This window comes from Gadus morhua, chromosome 13, assembly GCF_902167405.1.
Source record: "Gadus morhua chromosome 13, gadMor3.0, whole genome shotgun sequence".
NCBI classification, from domain to species: domain Eukaryota; kingdom Metazoa; phylum Chordata; class Actinopteri; order Gadiformes; family Gadidae; genus Gadus; species Gadus morhua.
Genome location: NC_044060.1, coordinates 9651394 through 9673579, shown reverse-complemented (window position 1 = coordinate 9673579; position 22186 = coordinate 9651394). Strand labels below are relative to the sequence as shown.

Sequence of the window (22186 nt, the reverse complement as noted above, 5' to 3'; positions counted from 1 at the left end):
AGTTTCCACATTTAAAAATCAGTAAAGAGAGTGGTTCATAAGTTGAGTTTTATTTCAACATTAACAATAACAAAGTCTTAACATTAACAATAACTCAAACTATTCAAAACATTCCAAAACCATTGTGAACCATGTGAATAGGCCCAAAACTGAAGGCAGCTCTGTCCATCACAAATGTCCAGGTAGTGGTTCAACTGAATTTGGGGACTGGAACTTGAACCCTCTTAATTTTTTTGCGGTATGCTGAGAACAGCCCAGTCTGACGCTCTGGCTCTGACGGTGTAATTTTACTTGACAATTACTTGAAATCCTTATAACCCACTTACAGCCACTGAGTTAGAAGTAGCCTACTGACATGATAATTAAACAAGTAAATCATCTGTGGAACGGGCAGGGCTCAAAAAACTCCAGCCAATGATTTTCAGAACCACCGAGTGGCATTGGACAGTAAGTACGTCAATCGAACGGTCGTACTGCCCTCCCCCTCCCCCGCTCCCCGCGAGTGATCCCTTCGTGCACGTGCGCGTACTAAAAGCTCGTGACCCAGAGCAAGTTTCTGTTTGTTGTTATCCTGCAGTAGATACTGGAGCTAGCTAACTAGCTAATCCATATTTGGACCTTGCACTAGAAGAAAACCCTAAACTCCAACCTAGCTAGCCTGGCTCACTCTCGCGCATCTGTGTTCGCGCTCGTGCGTGATTGCGCGTCCATGTACATGGAATGGGTGGAGTCAGAGTCAGCGTTGAAGGGTAGGACCATTTGAGTTGTGTATTTTCAAAATCTGCTGGCGTATCCCAAATCCCATATCCAACCTTTAATCTAACTTTAAAAAAGTCATTTTGAGTCATCTGTCTCAAGTCTAAGTCAAGTCTCAAGTCATGAAGACCAAGTCAAAGTCAAGTCGAGTCTTTTATCAGTGTTAGTCAAGCAAGTCTCAAGTCCTCAAATTTGCGACTCGAGTCTGACTCGAGTCAAGTCATGTGACTCGAGTCCCCCATGTCTGCTTTGAGCCAGAGAGACCACTTTCTGCCTTTTCTCAGGCTAGGATGAACAATTTTTTTTTTTTTTGCACATTTAGAATACATAGAATTATTTACCGGTACTTCATATAACCTTTGTATCTCCACCGGTGAAGTATCCCTTTAAGTAGCAGGTAAGGTATCTTGCTCTAGGACAGTGTTCCAAAACCTTTAATCCCGGGACCCATTTTTTTAAAATTCAAAACCACCGAGACCCAATTTACAGAAGGCCTATCTGCAAATCGTGAGAATAACGAATTTGTGCATAAATTAACATTCCTGACCATTTTTACTGTCATTTCCGCATCACCTTATATATTATATTAAACCAGCCATTTTGAAGAGACATTGCGCATTTCTAAGTAGGCATACGGAAATGCTGGAGCCTCCTTCGTGGGTAAACGGCGCATACCTGAATATCCCGTAGACTACACCACTGGGGACACTAGTGTTTGGAGAAAGATGTGGACATGGCGTACCTGGTGTTTGGAGAAGGTGTGGACCAGGGTGCCGTTGATGTAGTTGATTGAGACGAAGAGTGCCACAACAATGACATTCTTAGCTGCGGCTATGTAGACTCCTTCGCGAGAACGCGATGCAGTCACCACAGTGATGTTGTTAGACGAAAGATTCATGAGGCAGCAAGGACGCCGTTCCACAAAGCTGTAGCAGCAAACACATACATGTTAGAACACAGACAGTCATACCTGCAACAACACACAAACAACTAAATACGCACACCAGTACACCAGTATCACCAGAACCATATCAATATTATATTAAATTAAAACTGCTTTAATTTACACTGCCAACTGTTTAATGATTTAACTTTCTAAAAATACTGACACAGACACTGCCAACGTAAAAGTTATTAAAATTATTATAAAAAATATTTTCAGGCATCACATGACAAAGGATCATATATAATGAGGAAGTTTGAAGCATTGTTTAAATGACAGTCAATGGCGAACAACTCTTTTCGCATCACCCGTATAACAAGGAGGACAGAGGCCCATGTCTTCAACACAAGAGAATACATTGATCCCCTTGTTATAACACACAAGTGTTACAACAGACCTAGAATACATGCCCCTGTATCCACACACGTCTGTTCCAAGAATACACACCTGTTAAAACATTCATTAAATTGCATTCATTAAGGCAAGGCAACTTTATTTATGTAGCCCTTTTCATACACAAGGCAGACTCAAAGTGCTTCACATATAAACATTGTCATACAATAAAATGAAATAATAGATAAGTAAAAGAAAACATATGCAAAGAAATGGGTAAAATAGAAAGTTAAAAAGGCATTTTAGCATTAAAATAGAAAATAAAGGCAAAGTTAAAAAAGCTTTTTAGAAAGTGCAATGTATTTAAGATTTAGCAGAGAGCTAAGGCAAACATTAAGCTGACGCTTTCATCCAAAGCGACTTACAATAAGTGTGTTCAACCACGAAGATACAACCCAGTAATTGCACAAATCATCGGATTACATTCAATTCATCCCAACAGCTGCGTTATGTTAACTCTCGCTTTTAACTTTTAAAGTCTAGCCCTATCATCTACAGAATGTTACAGAATCGAATCTATCACCAGCCCATTAACTTCCCAACTCGTGGTGACTAGACTCTTGGCCGTTGATATTCCATACTATTAAGGACAGCTTTAAACTCCTCCGCTGCCTAGCCTTTAGTATTGCTTATCACACTATATTCCCCTCCAACCAAACTACAGACAATGCCTCAATCAGGAAAAAATAATGTTGGAGCAGTTCAACGCTTCACTGCCCGCCTGAGCAGTGGCAGATATGTATGTTTATGTGACATTTCAGTAATTTAAGTTTAGAGTGTTTTTTCGGCTGATGCCATGTTTTCGATAAGGTTTGGGGTGTTGTACATAAGCTACAATGTATAATAATATCACAATAATCATGACATTTATTTTTGCAACAATCAATAAAAAGCAATGAATCATGAGTCATTATTTTAAGTTAAAATAATATGAAGGGACAATGCAATTTTGAGAAGCTCCAGTCTAAATTAAAAAAAGACAATTTCACTCTGCCCCTCACTCCTGCCTCCCTAATCCCTCCAAACCCTGCCCAGCCTCTAGATCTGCTCACCGAAAAACTCTGAATACAATATTTATTAGGCAATATAGCAATTATCAACAATGCCCTCATGTACTGTTAAAAACATTGAGCAGACATAAAGCTGCAATAATTAGGGCTTAATTCAATAACATAGTAAGTATAGCTGTATAGAATTAGTCCATTCCTATTTTTGGAGGGTTATTATACTAGGAGTATTTCTGGCTTTAATTGTACAGATTAGTAGAAAAAAATTAGTGATAATGTTGGTATTTCTGATTGATATGCTCTGCACTGTGCCGGTGCTCTCCTAAAGCAGTCTGTGCACCAGTCTATACTTGTTTTATAGCCACCCCAATTTTTATTACATGCTTTACTTGGTCAATTATTCTTATTTGTATATATCCTAAAAATGTCCATCAAAAGTGCTTACCTCCTGAATTTTCTTGTGAGGTGGCTGCAGGATTATGAAGGACTAGACAAATTCAGGACTGCACAAATCCAGGAAGCCTCGAGTCTAGGACCCCACAAGCTGGGGTTAGCCTGAGAGAGAATATGTTCAGACCCTGAGATGTTGCAGTCTTCAGCTACAGGTCAACCGCCCGCACTGGGATGTAATTTATATATACCAGAGAAAGCAGCACTTAGGGGCTTCAGTGAGTGAGGGAGTGAGTGAGTGTGTGTGGTAGTGCGTGTGTGCGTACGTGCAGGGATGTTTGCGTGTCTGTACATACACAAATATGACTTGATTTGTTGTTTTGTTTTCCGCATTCCCTATTACAACCCAGTCTCCCACCCAAATGTAGTATTGCTAGTTGGTCCACAGAGAACGTAGTAGTTTCACAATACCGGCTCTAAAATTGTGAGATGTCTACTTGTTTTTTGGCCAATTCTTTTCTATAGGCCTGAATCCAAAAACAAACTGACAAAATGAAAGGCTACCTTGATTCGAGTCCCTCAAAACTCAAAATATACATGAAAAATCTATGTACATACAGTATATATATATATATATATATATATACATATAGATATACATACATGTATATATGTGTGTATATCATTTTATTTTGTTCAGTCTAGGCCTCTATTTGAATGCATATTCTACAGGCCATCTCTTTCCTTAATGTACCCTGTTTGTTCAATTGTTAGTTGTTTGTGAATGAACACTTAAATTTCACAATGACGATGTTACAATGAATATTGCACTAAAGTACAAGTTCTAATTTTACATTCAAGTTACAATGTTAATGTTTCAATGCATGTTACACTAAAGTAACAATGTTACAAATATGTTACAATTAAGTATCAATAATGAAATACACTGATGGTTGTAGTTTTTGTCTATGCTCTCAGTATTCATTTCGGTGTTGTATAAGGGTTTTGATGAGTAAAGTCACACTAGAATGTTATATAGCATTCTAGTGGCCATGCTGGGGACGGTCAATGACAGAGTTTTAAATGTGTTCATAACTGGGCTGGGATTGGGCTGAAAATTGCGATGACTGCACAATAAATATGTTAATTCCCTTTGCTCCTATTTTCCCCTGAAAATTAAACTTGGTTGGCTCTTATTGCAATACCAAGGATATCACAGTGACCCAGGAAGCATCCGAAATGTCAATATAAATCTGTGTTAATAAAGCTTTGGGTTAGTTGTGTAGCAGGCTACTTCTGAGGATTCTTCTAAGGATTTCCTTAAATTAAACTTGAACTCATATTAATAAAGTGTTAGGGTTAATAAAGTGTTGATACAATTTTAATCAATCCTCTACCATTGATAATAAAATACAGCTTTATGGGATTTTTTTATTTTATTTGAACTGACATGTTTATTGTCTAATACATTACACTAAATATAAATGCTAATTTTAATACCCCACATTTGAATAAAACTCAACGGTCGCTCAGGAGAAGCTCTTCATCCGGCCGCAGGGCCGGCTCCTACCCAGGATATACTTCTTCAGGTACCTCCGGAAGGTCTTGTCTCTGAGACCGTACAGGAGTGGGTTGACCAAACGGGGAAGAATCTGGGTCAGGACAAAAGCAGTGAATTGCACCCCAGAGAAGCTTCCAGGGAAGAACTGTATGAGGCCGTTCAGCATCATGGGCTGAACATACACCATCATGCACAGCAGCACCTGGAAGCCATGCAGCAGGACGGTATTGTGCGCTTTCTTGGCGTCCTTGCTGGCTGACCTTGCGACGAACAAGATGCTGAAGTAGGTGTAGAGGAGCGTGAGCCACACGATGACTAGTAAGGTGATGTTTGTGGCGTCTCGCTTGGCCACGCTGTAGATGCTGCGGAACACTCTGTCCCGGTCGCAGAAAACACGGGACAGGAAGAAACTCAGCGGCTCGGTGGCTAAAAGTATGAAGAGATCGGGAAGCACCGTAAGAGCACTAGTCGCCCACATCAGGCCGATGGCCAGGTGCGCACGCCGCAACGTGCACACTGTGGCATAGCGGAGCGGAAGGCAGACAGCCACGTAGCACTCCACCGCCATGGTGGCCAGGTTGAGCGGGGTGTTCTGGGTGGTGAAGACAGCAGCAGTCATCAGCAGGCAGCATACTGACACGTTGATGGTGAGAAAGACAAAGGTGCAGATGAAGAGGGAGATAGTGATGAAGAGTTGGATCATGTCGTTGAGCACCAGGTGGATGAAGAGCACGTAGCGGGGGTTTTCTCGGAGGACCTCAGGGTAGGAAAGAAATATTAATATTAGTATCAGAACTGCAACATACGACTGTAGCGAGTATTATGTTTTACAATCTGATCTTTAATAAAACAGATGAAAATGAAGAAAGACATTAATAAGAGAGCAGCAGCAAAGCAGGAGAAGCATTAAAGAAAAACAGCAACTATATTAAAATTAGATACAAACAGGCAAACAAAACAAATCATTTTAGACAAAATAAACAACATCTGGTGTTTATCTTGAAGTTTGGCTATCCTCATCACAATGTAATTTTCGACTAGACAAATCCTCTGGCCACCTCTTTTTGGTTCTTCCCGAAGGCATTCTCACGGAGTGGTTACCTCTTCTCGGTGGAAGGTATGCACCATGCTGCCGTTGAGGTAGTTTATAACGATCCCGAGGAGAACAACAGTCAGGTTCTTGATGAAGGCGTCGCGGTACCACGACTCCTGCTCCTGATTACTCCCAGAAACATTCATCTCTCCGTGCTCACGATTCAGCCTCTCCAAAACCAAGCACACAAGTAATCTGAAAATATTTGACCAGCATGCTGCTCAAACCATTTGTAGCCAGCCTCACTTAGAATTCACTTTGACCAGAATCATCAAACAAATAATAAAATATAAGTAGGTTATGCATAACACCAACCGCTCATAGTGAGAACCCTCGTCTCCCATAAAACTCTTCTTCAAAACAATCCTCAGACAAAGAAGGATGAACTAGAGTTGTAAGAGAAGGCTCTGAGTACTATGTCTTTAACTATCTATACTTACATGGTGTTGAATGTAGTCCGAAACACAGTTTAAATCACACAACATAAAAACCAAATGACAGGAACAGTTAATTATAATGAAAAGATATATACTAATTACATTAGTATAAAAAAGGTCAATGCATTTCCAAACTGAAGTTCTGATGTAGATTTAAAACAAACCAGTACTACCAAGGCCAGGTAAGTGATTGTCGATGTCTCTGCCTAGCAAGGCGCTTTATATATAATGGGTAGGGTCAATTCATTTTCAAAATGTATGATTACGCATGCACTATATGTCGGTTTCAAGAGTCCATTGTCCCCGATTATATCCCTAGACACGTACTATACTATGTTTGGCGAGCGGCGAGGGTGGGAGCCCACGGTACGGGTGAATTGCGACCCCCATGCCCCACAGGGAGGGGCTTTGCAAATGAGCACCACACGATAAGCACTATGATACTTGCATTGGATATCTGTTCTCAGTTTGTCTATGTACTATGTACTGTATTTGTCCCTATCGAATAAACCATGAATGATGAAATAAATACACCACACAACTCCGAAAGTTGCCCTTATTTCAACAGGTGACAATGAAATGACCCACGACAAAACCCACAAACATGACTGCCTCGGGGACGGTGTCGCTCCGCTGGACCCCACCATTCACGAGGTCTATGCCCCCCATCAACCCCACACATAATGTCACTGGTGAACAGACCCAGGAGGGAGCTGTAAGTCCAACCAGCGATAGTCCGAACCGTCCCAGGATCCTTTGTGGCAACCCGGAACGCAGCGACCATGGCTTTGATCGCCACAATATAAATGTACACCCAGTCCGACTGAACTTGTTGATTACCTGACTTCATGATTATTGTATAACACCATAATACATTTAGAAGGATTTTATTTATAGCCCACAACAGACATCAAGCATAAAGCCATCAAGCATAATATGATATCACTAATCCAAAACTCAAGTTCGTATTTCAGTCGTCTGTGTGTCATTTAAGCAGACTGATATATATATATATATATATATATATATATATATATATATATATATATATATATATATATATATATATATATATATATATATATATATATATATATATATATATATATATATATATAGGCCTATATATATATATAGTCAACTTTATTTATACAGCACATTTAAAAAACCAACAGGGTTGACCCAAAGTGCTTAACAAACAAAAAAAACAATGACAATTGTACAACAACATTACTCATTTTACATGGGGACATCAGGGGGGAGAAAGGAAAAATGGGGGGGGGTTATGGTAGATTAAAAGCTTGGGAGAAAGAAAAGTATTTAAATTGGACTTAAAGCGGTCAATGGTGGGAGAGGACTTAATATGTAAATGTAGAGTATTCCAGAGTTTGGGGGCAACAACAGAGAAGGCTCTATCACCCTTGGTTTTAAGGAGTGTATTGGGGATACAGAGAAGATTCTGAGATCAAGATCTAATTGACCTTGGAGCGCTGTACGGAATTAATAGGTCACCTATATACCTAGGGGCCAAACCATTGATTACATGTATTATTCTGCTTGAATGACGCACATACTTTATACCAGGCCCGGACTGGCGATCGGGAACACTGGAAATTTCCTGGGAGCCTGGCCTTCTTAATGCCACCACAGGCCGCAGCTTTTTTTTTGTACGCAGTCAAGACACGGAAATAGCAGCAGGCCAGGCCAGTGTTGCTAGTTGCAGTAGTACAAATGTAGTAGTTAATTTTTCATGAGTATGCTGTTGAGAAAGAAAATAATTGTATGGGTTTGACATTCTGACATATAAGATTTCCACTCCTATTTCTGACCAACTATTTCAAATTATTATTATTATTATTATTATTATTATTATTATTATTATTATTATTATTATTATTATTATTATACCAATAACTGAACTTGTTTTAATCAAAGTTTGGATGATACATGCTTCTCCCAGCAATTTGCTGTTACTAGATAGACCTACTCCTAGAATTCTTTAGGGCACTCATTTCCCCTGAAATGAGTGAGAAAAACTTATCAAAGTATTGATCACACACAACCATGATTGAAGTTAGTTTTGCCCAGAAAGTTGATAGATAATTGTGCATAAAACACATGAGCTACTAGAACTTTCCTTCAGAACCTTAACGGATATTACTTTTGGTTATGCTGTGAGCATTTATAAGGCTTGGATTCTAAATAAAAAACATTTGTGTCCAAAATGATTTACAAGTTGCTTAGTCAACCCCTCAGCTTCATGGTCTTACTCTTTTGAGCATTGCAGACTGAAACAAAGTGTCCAGTGAGCCTTTACTAGAAACAATGCAATATGCATTGATTACAAAATGTTTTAGATTTTCTGCATCCTTCAATATAGCTGCAAAACACACTTCCTGATATATATTGATATATAGAACCAAGTGATGCACTTCAAAGTGGTCTTGTGGTCATGTTTGAATTTTTGAATCTTTTGGCATGCTTAGGTTGACATTAGCGTTGAAATGCTCACAGAATTTGCAATTGCACCTGCTGTGCGTCATTTCAAAAGTAACTTTCCAACACAGTGACAACTGTAACAGTAAGCTACATAACTTATTTAGTGATCTGACTTTTTCATAACGATCTAGCCTAATACGATGTGCTTTTTTTTGTACGATTGTTTTGACCACGGATAACCGCCCTGGGCTACTCCAAGATCTAATTCTCTATACCCCCCAATTAATAACTGGCCTGGGGCTATATTTTACACTATATTTCCTGGCCTGAGGGATTTTCCCATTCCGGCCATGTCGTGTGCCCTGTTGTCTTTTATTGTTATTTGTTCACAATTTTGGTCAACCAACTATTGTTTTTAAGTTTGCTGTATGATTAAACAGGAACTTGTTTTATACATTTTTTACTGTAATATAATATTAACAAACCCTCTACCAATGATTCTAGAATACCGTTTTATGGGAATTTTCGTATATCATATGAAACGTTAAATGTTTCAAACATTCCAATATATATGAATGCTAATTTCAATACCCCACATTTTAATGAAACTCAACGGTCGCTCAGGAGAAGCTCTTCATCCGGCCGCAGGGCCGGCTCCTACCCAGGATATACTTCTTCAGGTACCTCCGGAAGGTCTTGTCTCTGAGACCGTACAGGATGGGGTTGACAAAACGGGGGAGGATCTGGGTCAGGATGAAAGAGAGGAAGCGCAACATAGAGAAATGTTCAGGGAAGAGCAGCATGAAGCCCTTCAGCATAATGGGCTGAACATACACCATCATGCACAGCAGCACCTGGAAGCCATGCAGCACGACAGTGTTGCGCGCTTTCTTGACGTCCGTGCTGGCTGACCTTGCGGCGAACAAGATGTTGAAGTAGGTGTAGAGGAGCGTGAGCCACACGATGACTAGTAAGGTGATGTTGGTGGCGTCTCGCTTAGCCACGCTGTAGATGCTGCGGAACACTCTGTCCCGGTCGCAGTAAACGCGGGACAGGAAGAAGTTCAGCGGCTCGGTGGCTAAAAGTATGAAGAAGTCGGGAAGCACCGTCAGAGCACTGGTCGCCCACATCAGGCCGATGGCCAGGTGCGCACGCCGCAACGTGCACACTGTGGCATAGCGGAGCGGGAGGCAGACAGCCACGTAGCACTCCACCGCCATGGTGGCCAGGTTGAGCGGGGTGTTCTGGGTGGTGAAGACAGCAGCAGTCATCAGCAGGCAGCATACTGACACGTTGATGGTGAAAAAGACAAAGGTGCAGATGAAGAGGGAGATAGTGATGAAGAGTTGGATCATGTCGTTGACCACCAGGTGGATGAAGAGCACGTAGCGGGGGTTTGCTCTGAGGACCTCAGGGGAGGAAAGAAATATTAATATTAGTATCAGAACTGCAACATACGACTGTAGCGAGTAGTAGGCTGCAATCTGATTATTAATAAAACGTATGAAACTGAAGAAAGACATTAATAAGAAAGAAGCAGCAAAACAGAAGAAGCATTAAGGAAAAAATAGCAACCATATTAAAACTAGATACAAACAGACGGACAAAATGAATCATTTGACACAAAATAAACTACATCAGTGTAGTTTATTTAGAAGTTTATCTTGAAGTTTGGCTATCATTTTCAACTAGACAACAATTTGGAGTCAGATTTGACAAATCCTCTGGCCACCTCTTTTTGGTTCTTCCCGAAGGCATTCTCACGGAGTGGTTACCTCTTCTCGGTGGAAGGTATGCACCATGCTGCCGTTGATGTAGTTTATAACGATCCCGAGGAGAACAACAGTCAGGTTCTTGATGAAGGCGTCGCGGTACCTCGACTCCTGCTCCTGATTACTCCCAGAAACATTCATCTCTCCGTGTTCATGATTCAGCCTCCAAAACCAAGCACACAAGTAATTAGAAAATATTTGACCAACATGCTGTGTATTTAGTAATGAATCGATAAAGATTAGACACTAACCACTAATTAAGAACTCAAACTATTTGTAGCCAGCCTCACTTAGAATTCATTTTGACCAGAATCATCTAACAAATAATAAAATATAAGTAGGTAATGCATAACACCAACCGCTCATAGTAAGAACCCTCCTCTCCCATAAAACTCTTCTTCAAAACAATCCTCAGACATAGAAGGATGAACTAGAGTAGTAAGAGAAGGCTCTGAGTACTACATCTTTAACTATCTATACTTACATGGTGTTGAATGTATTCCTAAGCACAGTTTAAATTACACAACGTAAAAACCAAATGACATGAACAGTTAATTATAATTAGAAGATATATACTATATACATGTCTCCTGTGCTACCAAGGCCAGGTAAGTGATTGTCGATGTCTCTGCCTAGCAAGGCGCTTTATATATAATGGGTAGGGTCAATTCATGTTCAAAATGTATGATTACGCATGCACTGTATGTCGGTTTCAAGAGTCCATTGTCCCCGATTATATCCCTAGACACGTACTATACTATGTTTGGCGAGCGGCGAGGGTGGGAGCCCACGGTACGGGTGAATTGCGACCCCCATGCCCCACAGGGAGGGGCTTTGCAAATGAGCATCCCACTATAAGCACTATGATACTTGCATTACATAGCTGTTCTCTGTTACATCACTTTAAACAGTCTATTTCTGAGATAGAAAAAAGTCTAGAGGTAAAGATCTTAAAAAAAATCTGCCCCTATTTCCGACCAACGTTTACTAACTATTACAAATTATTATTATAAGAGTTTTCGCGTGCGCATTGCGCGCGCTCAACCTCTTGTAATTAAACCCATAGCAATAATGTTGAAACCCGAGTCGATGGTGTAACAAATTTCTGAGCGCATAATATAAGGCCATTTTGCCTATAATGTTACGACGTATAACTTTCGTTCACCACAAATGTTCTTCGAATTTTAACAGAGTGGTTACCTCTTATCGATGGAAGGCTGTGGAGGTGGGGCGGCGTCTGGCCTGCAGGGGGAGTATGGAGCACCGGGTCTGCTGGGGTGATGGGGTCTGATTGCGGACAGGTGTCTGCAATCTACGGAAGAGGATTAGGGCCACACATGTAAAAAAAAATTAAGTTCTGACTTTATTCTCAGAATTCTGAGAATAAAGTCAGAACTCTGACTTTAATCTCAGAATTCTGAGAATAAAGTCAGAATTCTGACATTACTCTCAGAATTCTGACATTAATCTCAGAATTCTGAGATAAAAAGTCAGAATTCTGACTTTAATCTCAGAATTCTGACTTTTTTCTCAGAATTCTGAGATTAAAGTCAGAATTCTGACATTAATCTCAGAATTCTGAGAAAAAAGTCAGAATTCTGACTTTAAAGTCAGAACTACGGGTATCTGTAAGGACCAACCTCCGTGGGAGGGACACTTTGCTTTATGCAGTAGGAGGAAACCTATGGAAAGCCAAGAAGGCCACAATCCGGCCCTAGAATGGCGCGGTAAAAGTGCACGTCCCATAGCCAACTCACCAAGCTCACCAAGTCCAGTATTCAGAATTCAAAGCATTTATTCACAAATACGTTCTATTTTTTTGACAAGCGGAGCCGACAGTCCTGTGCATGTATGCAAATTAGCCATGTGCGCGAAACAGAAGATAGACGCAATGTATAGAACTGATTGTTGTGCATTGTTGTGGATATGTAGGCTGGTTAGTTGTGGTTGTTTGTGGTTTTAGTGAAACAGCTTTGCCTTGGAGTTGGAGAAGTTGGAGTGATTGTGTGAATGTGCGAGAGAGAGCGCACCTGCCGTGGTGATGTTGGGCTTATTGTGGGCTTATATGTGGTATCTGTCTGATCGTATTAGCTGTAGATGGATGGTTAAATAATGTCACAAGAACGATCATACTGCAGGCTCTCATTTGCAAATGCACTGATTGTGTGCCCGTCTCCGATATGCTATATACCTGGCATTTATTCAGTTCATGTTCTTCTGAGTGCGCAAGAACGGTGCCAATTATTGTCGTGTTTGCATTGTAATGCACAACTTTGCCCCTCCCTGTTATAAAATAACGTGCATCCCAACAACTTAAGCCAATGCAGGCTCCTATTGCTTTACCAGTGTGTTTAACGTGTGTGCGTGTGTGCGTGTGTTGTCATGTAGGCTATAGATATAGATTGATTGTCTTGGCTTGCTTGCATCCATGAAATGTTATGGCCGAGCTGGCTACGGCATATCGAGAACAATCTGGGGATGAGGGCATCCCCGAATATTGACGGGTATTTCGCACACTGCCATCTCAATATATAGCCCAACATATACAAATATATCACTGTACTAGACACAAATGTATTTTCCACTAGCTAGTGGTGGTCATTACATTGTAGTGAAACTAGTAAAGACAACACAGCTTTATGTTACGGCTAAACATGGAGGCACTGCAGCTCTAGTCTCGACAATGCGTTACTTTAGTCTGGTATTTCTCTTCACTGATTGGTTAGACAGCCTTCAAACTTAGTGGTCAAGCAAAGAAGAGGGAGGGCTCGTTCAGCATACCTAATATCCGGAGTGATTAACTAATAGCCGGAGTGAATAACTAATAGCTGGAGTGAATGACTAATAGCCGCGGCTATTAGTCATTCAAAACCGTATTCCGTAACCGAATTCTTGCCAAACCGCACGGAATCCGTGCGGTTTTGCACTTTTACCGCGCCATTCTAGGGCCGGATTGTGGCCTTCTTGGCTTTCCATAGGTTTCCTCCTACTGCATAAAGCAAAGTGTCTCTCCCACGGAGGTTGGTCCTTACAGATACCCGTAGTTCTGACTTTAAAGTCAGAATTCTGACTTTTTTCTCAGAATTCTGAGATTAAAGTCAGAATTCTGAGATTAATGTCAGAATTCTGACTTTTTTCTCAGAATTCTGAGATTAATGTCAGAATTCTGACTTTAATCTCAGAATTCTGAGAAAAAAGTCAGAATTCTGAGATTAAAGTCAGAATTCTGACTTTTTTCTCGGAATTCTGAGATTAATGTCAGAATTCTGACTTTTTATCTCAGAATTCTGAGATTAATGTCAGAATTCTGACTTTATTCTCAGAATTCTGAGATTAAAGTCAGAATTCTGACTTTTTTCTCAGAATTCTGAGAATAAAGTCAGAACTGATTTTTTTTTTACATGTGTGGCCCTAATCCTCTTCCGTAGCAATCTGACCAAATCAGGAAGTGTGTATTTATGTGCCAGCTTGTCTTTCAGTGAGGGGTTGAGAGAGAGAAGGAAGACGCTCGCTGTGAGCCAGAGGCCGCGCGATAGACCACAAGACGGACGGAATGAACATTCAACCTTGTCCTTTTGTTCTTGTGACATTGTGTTTGTTTGCCACGAAGTGGATATAAACAGGAGTTCGCTTCATTTCACTAAAGGATTGTGTCCTGTGAACCCGTTACAAAGGCATTATGCACCATGCTGGCAAGGACGTAGTTCATAAAGATCCCGAGGAGAACAACAGTCAGGTTCTTGATGAAGGCTTCGTGGTACCACGACTGCTATTCCTCATTACTCACAGAAGCATTCATCTCTCCGTGCTCACGATTCAGCCTATCCAAAACTGAGCACACAAGTAATCTGAAAATATTGTACCATTATGCTGTGTATTTGGATAATGATTAGAAACAAACCACTATCTTTAATCTCGATCTGAAACTTACATAAAAACACGCAACACAACATAACACAACATGAAACTGAACTGGGCCCCGTTTCCCGAAAGCGTCGTTAGCCTAAGTGGATCGTGAAGTGCGTCGAAAGGGCATCGTAGAGTTTTCACCGCGTTTCCCGAAAGCATCGTTGGGAACGAACGTCTTTAAAACCCTCGTAGCTAACGAGTAGGCTACTCCAGGGGTGCTCGTAGGTACTCGTAGGACGCTAAGAGCATCGTCAGCTATAGCCTCCGTCTATTGGATGCGTTTTATTAAAACGCATTGCGCCTTTATGTTCTTAGTTTGGTAATTAATAAAGATTATTTATTAATTAATTTATTAATAAAGATGTTAAAATGGCCAAATTAAAACGGGACAGTCCAGAAAATGTTTGCGCAGGCAGGGCACTCAAAATGTGTGAGAGAAAGTGGGGGGATTTGTGCAGACTGACATAGGCTACTCATAAAACGTAGCATAAAATAATGTAAAAAAAAAAAAAAAATTAAAAAAATTAAAAAAAATTAAAAATAAAGAAATATTTTTTTTTATAAAAAACAAGCAAAGGAGCAGGCAAAAGGCTGGGATATGGTGGGGATTGGTCATGTTGACGGGAATGTTTAGTGACATTTGGGAGGGTGGAGGGGGTTAAAAAAAAGTCTCAATCACTCTTGACGCGCATGAAAACCAGCCGCGTAGTTATGAGGGAGGCCGTCCTCACACCGATCTTCCTCGTCGTCATCGTCCTCAACGTCCTCCGGTTCAAGCAAAGCCACCCCAGCCTTAGCTGCAATGTTGTGCAACATAGCCGTCACACATATCACGGCGCATGACTTGGCCGGCGAAAACTGGAGCCCTCCGCTGGACTTGGGAAGGCATCTAAAGCGCAACTTCCACCTCCCGATCGTGCGCTCAACGATGCACCGGGCCAGACGGTGGGCTTCGTTGTATTCCTCATCATGGACGTCTCCCGGGTTATTTCAGGGGGGAAAATGCCGTGAAACGCACAGTGGATTCAGGATTAGGACTGATATATGTCGGTTTAAGCCTAATCAATTGTGTTTTAATGTCTTTAGCATTCATATAATGGCAGTCTATTTTTTCCGTAGGCTACTCTGCTGTTGTCCTTGATGGGGGATATATTTTAACCCTTTTTAACACAATTTTCCTGCGACATTCCTGCGTCTCCCCCTCCTACGGAGCCCATTTCAGCACCGTGTCAGTAGACAGTTACAATCCTACGACGTCGTGAGTGCAGCGAATGCGCGTTCACGTTAAGAAGAGTTTCGGGAAACGCGACAAAGAAATTATCGATGGATCGCAAGATCCATCGGGGGAATGATCTTACGAGCGAAGATCCATCGACATCGGGAAACGGGGCCCTGGACAGAAAATTATAACTCAATAAAATGACCATTTACATGTCTAGAAAAAGGCCAACGCATTTCCAAACATAAGCAGGGTGCGATTTGTTGAGGGGATGGAAGGGATCACCCCCCCCCCCCCCCCCCTGATTTTTTTATTTTTTGAAAATGTAATGTTTCATGTCTTTTTAGTTTGAATTAAAGATGAATGTTCAACTGGTTGAAATGTAGGCTAATAGGGCCTACCATTATTTAAAAAAAAAAGAAAAAAAAACTATATGTTTTTTTGGACAAATCGCACCCTGAACCTAAGTAAAGTGGTAGATTAAAACAAACCAGTGCTACCTAGGCCAAGCAAGTGTTTGTCCATGTCTCTGCTTAGCACGGTGTTTCATATATGGTGGGCACAGTCTATGCATATTCAAATTGTGTGCTTGCTTATGTTTGAGTGTATGTTTTTAGAGTTCATTCCCTGATTCCCCAGAACTATTAGTATAGGTGTACACCTGGTCTGCTTAAACGTATTGATTACTTGATTCCATGATTTTCATGACTACAATAGTATAATATGTAGAAATTGTAAAATGTAAAAGGATTTGTATTTGCATACGATTTGTATTTATTGAATTCAGTGCATATTTTCAGATCTGTACTCTTTTAAAGGGGACCTATTATGCTTTTTCGACTTTTATGAACTATAAACGTTGTTATAATGATTGATAGTCATGGTAAACCATACTAAAGTGTCAAATAATGACGTACATGCATTTCGACGTATTCCCTGCCGACAGTCTGGGATGGCTGTGCAGAGCGCTAAACACTCGGGACAACGTTTGCGATTCACTTGTTCACATTTCCGGGAAATCATCTACGTAGAGGCACTCCTGCCACGCCCCCATATGCCTGGTCAAATCTGCCCGAGCGCGCTTCAAGGAAGGTAACCAATCACAACGGAGTTGAGTTGGCAGGAGGGGGGCGAGGGGGCAGTTGACAGAGAATGCTGAAAGCGCCCAGATGAGAGGAAGTTTCCCGAAAATCTACATCGTTTTTGCTGTATGGTTAAACATGACCATCAATCATTATAACAACGTTTATAGGTCATAAAAGTCGAAAAAGCATACTAGTTCCCCTTTAAGAAAGCCCTTAATTCTCTTGTGAAATGTGTGCTTGGAGTTTTCTTGATGTTGTGTGCTTATCAATCGACATTTTCACCATGTGAATGAAGCTTTATGCTGTTCAGGAATGACAATGGCTCAACGGGATAATGCTGTGTTCTGTTGATCCATAGGTTGAGAGTTTGAATCCTGATAAGAGCATTATGAACAGGCAGAACAGGGCCTTCTGTCATTCCTACTCATTTAAGAAACACAACATTGAACAGCACCTGAAATTCATCAGGCCATCAACATTACGGCATATTAGTTTCCAAGAATCTGACTGCAAGAAACAGTATGTTTCACTTCGTCGTTAACCATTTTTCCTTCATAATTTACTCTGTCATATAGATATTTCTTCCGTTAGTGTTCTTGACTACAAAGATTTAATTTCCCCAGAATTTCAAAGATTTTTCAGGTCTATGCTTTTAAGAAAGCCCTTAATTCACTTGAGAAATGTGTGCTTGGGGGTGTCTGAATGTTGTATGCTTATCAATAGTCATTTTGACCATGTGAATGAGGCTGCAGTTTAAATTGATCAGTGGCTCAATGGGATAATGCCTTGTACAGGTGATCCTTAGGTTGAGAGTTCAAGTCCTGATTATAGCATGCTGAACATGACTTTCGGCCATTGCTTTGCAGCTCACCTGAAAGCCTGTGTGGAACATCTTCACATCTTTATTTTCATTACATCATCCACAGCAAATTCACTTGATGGGGGACGAGGGACTACATGACCTTTCCAGTAATCCTCAGAGTGAGACCAGGAGGTGGAACACAAGGGGCATCCTGGGTCATCAACAAGCTTCATGATTAAAGGTCAATATGCTCCCAGGTAGCTTGCAGTAGCTCGTTAGAGAACGCATGTGTAGGTGCACATGTTGCAAGGTAAACATGATTCTTGTAAACTCTCTCTCTCTCTCTCTCTCTCTCACGCTCTCCCTGCTGGGAGACTGCTGTGGAGATAATTAGCTTAGTTAGTGGAGGCCTTTTGCTGTTAGCGACAGAAACATCTCCTGGGAAGATGCTCCTTACTTAGCACTTAGTATTGGTAAAAGTTTTGTGCTGGGAGTAGCACTCTGAAACAGGTATGTTTTCAACCATAGAAAGATTAAATGGAAAGAAAATTACATTTATTTCAATAAAATGCATTTTTTCAATGCATTTCGAAAATTGAATGACTGAAGTAAATAAAACCAACCAGTGCCTCCAAGCGTGGGTATAATGTCTCTCTGGTTAGCAAAGTGTTTCACTTTCATTGGCTACCTAACTGATTTCATGACAACAGGATAAAACAATTGAACATCTTTCATTCATAACGATTGAATTTGAAACCCCCAACATGCGTCTAGTGGGTAGTGCACACAGAGCCCTGGCACCTTGTGGGTCCCGAATACCACCACATTTGACGCAGTAGATAGTTTATAAGGGTTTCGGTATCACCGTCACCAACGTCAATCTGCACAAGAGGTGTTTCTTCAGGTACATCCTGAAGGTCTTGTCTCGCAGGCCGTACACCATGGGGCTGATGAACCGTGGCAAAATGTTGATGATGATGTAGCATGCGAACAATGAGTCCGCCAAACTATTTGGGAACCAGTAGTTCAGAAGCGTTTTCAGATACGGGTCCACGTACGCCAACATGCACAGCAGCAGCTGGAAGCCGTGGAGCAGGATGGTGTTTCGGGCCTTCTTTGCGTCCGCGCTGGCGGCTCGGGCGGTGAACAGGATGCGGAAGTACGTGTAGAGCAGGGTCAGCCAAATGACGACCAGCAGCAACAAGTACCAGGTATCCCTCTTGAGGATGATGTGAGGGCTACGGAACACCGCCACCCTCACACAGAAGACATCTGTGCTAAAGAACGCCACGGGCTCGGTGGCCAGGGCGACAAACAGGTCCGGGAGGACGGAGAGCATACTGATGGCCCAGATCAGACCGATGAAGAGGTAGGTTCTCCGCACGGTGCAGACGCGGGCGTGGTGCAGCGGGCGACACACTGCCACGTAGCGCTCTAGGGCCATGCAGGAGAGGTTGAGCGGTGTGTTTTCAGTGGTGAACAGAGCCAGCAGGGTGATGAAGCTGCACAGGCAGACGTTGATGTGGTAGAGGGTGTAGCTGAGCAGGAAGAGGAGGATGGTGAGGGTCAGCTGGACTGTGTCATTGATGACCATGTGGATGAAGAGGATGTAGCGGGGATTGGTGTTGAAGATCTGAGAAAGCACAGAAAGCAGAAAAGGATTGGGAAAAGGTTTAATGGTCAAAGGTTGTGCAATGATGAAAAGAATATAGGGGAGGGAGTTTTAGATTATGGCAAAAAAGGAAGGCCACTGTCTGCCCAATTCAAAAAATGATGGCCGCAACAAAGGAGAGTGTAGCAATGAAGCTTTTAAATCAGAAAAATGTATCAGAAATAAATTGAATAACGATGATAAATGAAACAGGAAAGTGCATGCTTTTCTCAGAGTAAAATATGTCTTTTGCTTTAGTCTAGATCATTTTGAGGATCCTAAGGCAATGGCCATATTTGTGTGTAACCTTGTTTAATTTATATGGCTTAGCGTAAACTAGAACACAGACATTACATTAAATACAGACAAATACAAAAGGAGGACATATACTGAGTCACTGTACATGTAAACTAAACGTTTGTTTCACCCAAGTCACATCATGGGTACCGTGGATATGCTCTCGGTAATACAAGTAATATACTGATTATAAGTCATATTAATGCAAGCATTTGCTTGTGGGAGGAGAAGGAGACCTGCTGTTTGTGGAAGATGTGGATAAGGCTGGCATTGAGGTAAATGACAGTGACTCCCAGAGCCACCACAATGACGTTCTTGATCACAGCTTTGGAGAAGGAGTCCCTCTGTGAGGCCTCCAGCGTGATGTTGGAAGAGGTCTGATTCATCCCTAGAACGAACAATGTCATCAAATTCAACCATACAAAACATCGACACCCTCAAATATATTTGAAGTTATATTCCAAATAAAATGTCTCACTTTGAACAAAGGCAGATTTAGCGATCATCTTTGTTTTACATCAATAAACAATAGTACATTTAAGAATGTGCACTTAATCCTTCCGTAGCCCTCCTAATTGCCCCGGTTTGTCAAATGCAAATCAAGGCTATTTCTCGAATAAAAGGTTCAGATTCCGGAAATATTGCATTCACTAATAATCAATTGCAGACAAAAAAGTATAAAAACAAACAAACAAACATATCATTTAAAATCACATAAATAAAGAATGTTACTTACTGAAAATTATTTTCTGATCCAGAACATAAATGCACAGTAGGATTACCTAAAATAAGGGCTGTGAACCAGAATGGTTTCTGCATAAGTTAAATCACGAAAAATATCTTCTCCAACCGCCATGTGTATAGCCCCGTTTTGAGATCGAATGTGTCGTATTTGTGTATGGTAGGAGAAAGGTGCCTGGCCTACCAGTAATACAATGATACCAGGGCCTGCTTACATGATACAAGGGAGTGTGCCAGCTTTGATTCATGATTTATATATGGTAGGATGGTACCTGGGATGGCACCAAATGGTGTCAACAAGGAGTACCTATGGGACATAATCTAAGTTTAAACATTGAGGAATACTGTTAAGATATCAGAATATTTTGAGTTTATTAGTTGGAAATGTGCAGGACAAAACCCTTGGATGCTCATAAATTGGAACTTCCTCAGGAAAGTGCTTTTTTGTTCTTCTGGAGGGCATTTTAAGAGAGTGGTTACCACTTATCGATGGAAGGCATTATGCACCATGCTGGCGTGGACGTAGTTCATAAAGATCCCGAGGAGAACAACAGTCAGGTTCTTGATGAAGGCTTTGCTGTACCACGACTGCTATTCCTCATTACTCACAGAAGCATTCATCTCTCCGTGCTCTCGATTCAGCCTATCCAAAACTGAGCACAGGAGTAATCTGAAAATATTGTACCATTATGCTGTGTATTTGGATAATGATTAGAAACAAACCACTATCTTTAATCTCGAACTGAAACTAACATATAAAAACACAACACAACATAACACAACATGAAACTGAACTGGACAGAAAACTCTAACTCAATAAAATGACCATTTACATGTCTAGAAAAAGGCTAATGCATTTCCAAACATAAGCAGGGTGCGATTTGTTGGGGGGGATGAAAGGGATCACCCCCCCTCCCCTCTGAATTGTTTTTCTTTTTGGAAAATGTAATGTTTCATGTCTTTTTAGATTGCATTAAAAACGAATGTTCAACTGTTCGAAATGTAGGCTAATAGGGCCTACCATTAACTCAAAAAAAAGAATTAGGCCTGTTCATTGCCGATTATGTCACGATGAAAAAAAATGATAAATCATGCCCTCTCTGTTTTTTTGACAAATGTCACCCTGAACCTGAGTAATGAGGTTGATTAAACCAAACCAGTGCTACCAAGGCCAATGAAGTGTTTGTCGATGTCTTTGATTAGCAAGTTGTTTCATATATCGTGGGCAGGTATGCATATTTAAATTGTGTGCTTGCGTATGTTTGAGTGTATGCTTTTAGAGTTCATTCCCTAATTCCCCATAACTATTAGTATGGGTGTACACCTGGTCTGATTAAACGTATAGATTTCCTGACTCCATGATCTTCATGACTTCAATAGTATAAAACTTTGAGAAAATGTTACATGTAGTTTACATGTACAGTGACTCAGTATATGACCTCCTTATAATGACTGATAAAGAGCTGATATGCTACCCATGTGCATGCCACTAATGATTAATATGTGTACCTTAATATAAAGTGTTACCGTGTTTTGATGTTGAGGAAAGTTTGAAAATACCTCAAAACTTTCCCTTGTCTCATTTCATTATGTGGCCTCAAAAATGGTACAACAAAAGGACAAGTGGCCTTGCCCCTAAAATGATGAAATTCCAGTTGTATAATTTATTATCATATATCATAATTTACTTT

General features: G+C 40.9%; 3 protein-coding genes across 3 annotated transcripts; all 3 read right to left on the bottom strand.

Annotated features, from left to right (window-relative positions):
* Positions 1-5018: 5018 nt before the first annotated feature.
* Positions 5019-6318, bottom strand: LOC115557738 (odorant receptor 131-2-like). The gene is made up of 2 exons (XM_030375807.1): positions 6152-6318; positions 5019-5807 (listed from the first exon to the last, which is right to left on the bottom strand). Exons 1-2 carry the CDS (start codon positions 6287-6289, stop codon positions 5019-5021), a joined length of 927 nt encoding a protein of 308 aa, XP_030231667.1. The 5' UTR covers positions 6290-6318.
* Positions 6319-8514: 2196 nt separating this feature from the next.
* On the bottom strand, positions 8515-10940 carry LOC115557615 (odorant receptor 131-2-like). The gene is made up of 2 exons (XM_030375555.1): positions 10795-10940; positions 8515-10428 (listed from the first exon to the last, which is right to left on the bottom strand). Exons 1-2 carry the CDS (start codon positions 10930-10932, stop codon positions 9640-9642), a joined length of 927 nt encoding a protein of 308 aa, XP_030231415.1. The 5' UTR covers positions 10933-10940; the 3' UTR covers positions 8515-9639.
* A 7710-nt stretch (positions 10941-18650) lies between these two features.
* On the bottom strand, positions 18651-20140 carry LOC115557113 (odorant receptor 131-2-like). The gene is made up of 2 exons (XM_030374700.1): positions 19991-20140; positions 18651-19439 (listed from the first exon to the last, which is right to left on the bottom strand). The coding sequence occupies exons 1-2, from the start codon at positions 20138-20140 to the stop codon at positions 18651-18653; spliced, it is 939 nt and encodes a 312-aa protein (XP_030230560.1).
* Between the last annotated feature and the right edge of the window lie 2046 nt (positions 20141-22186).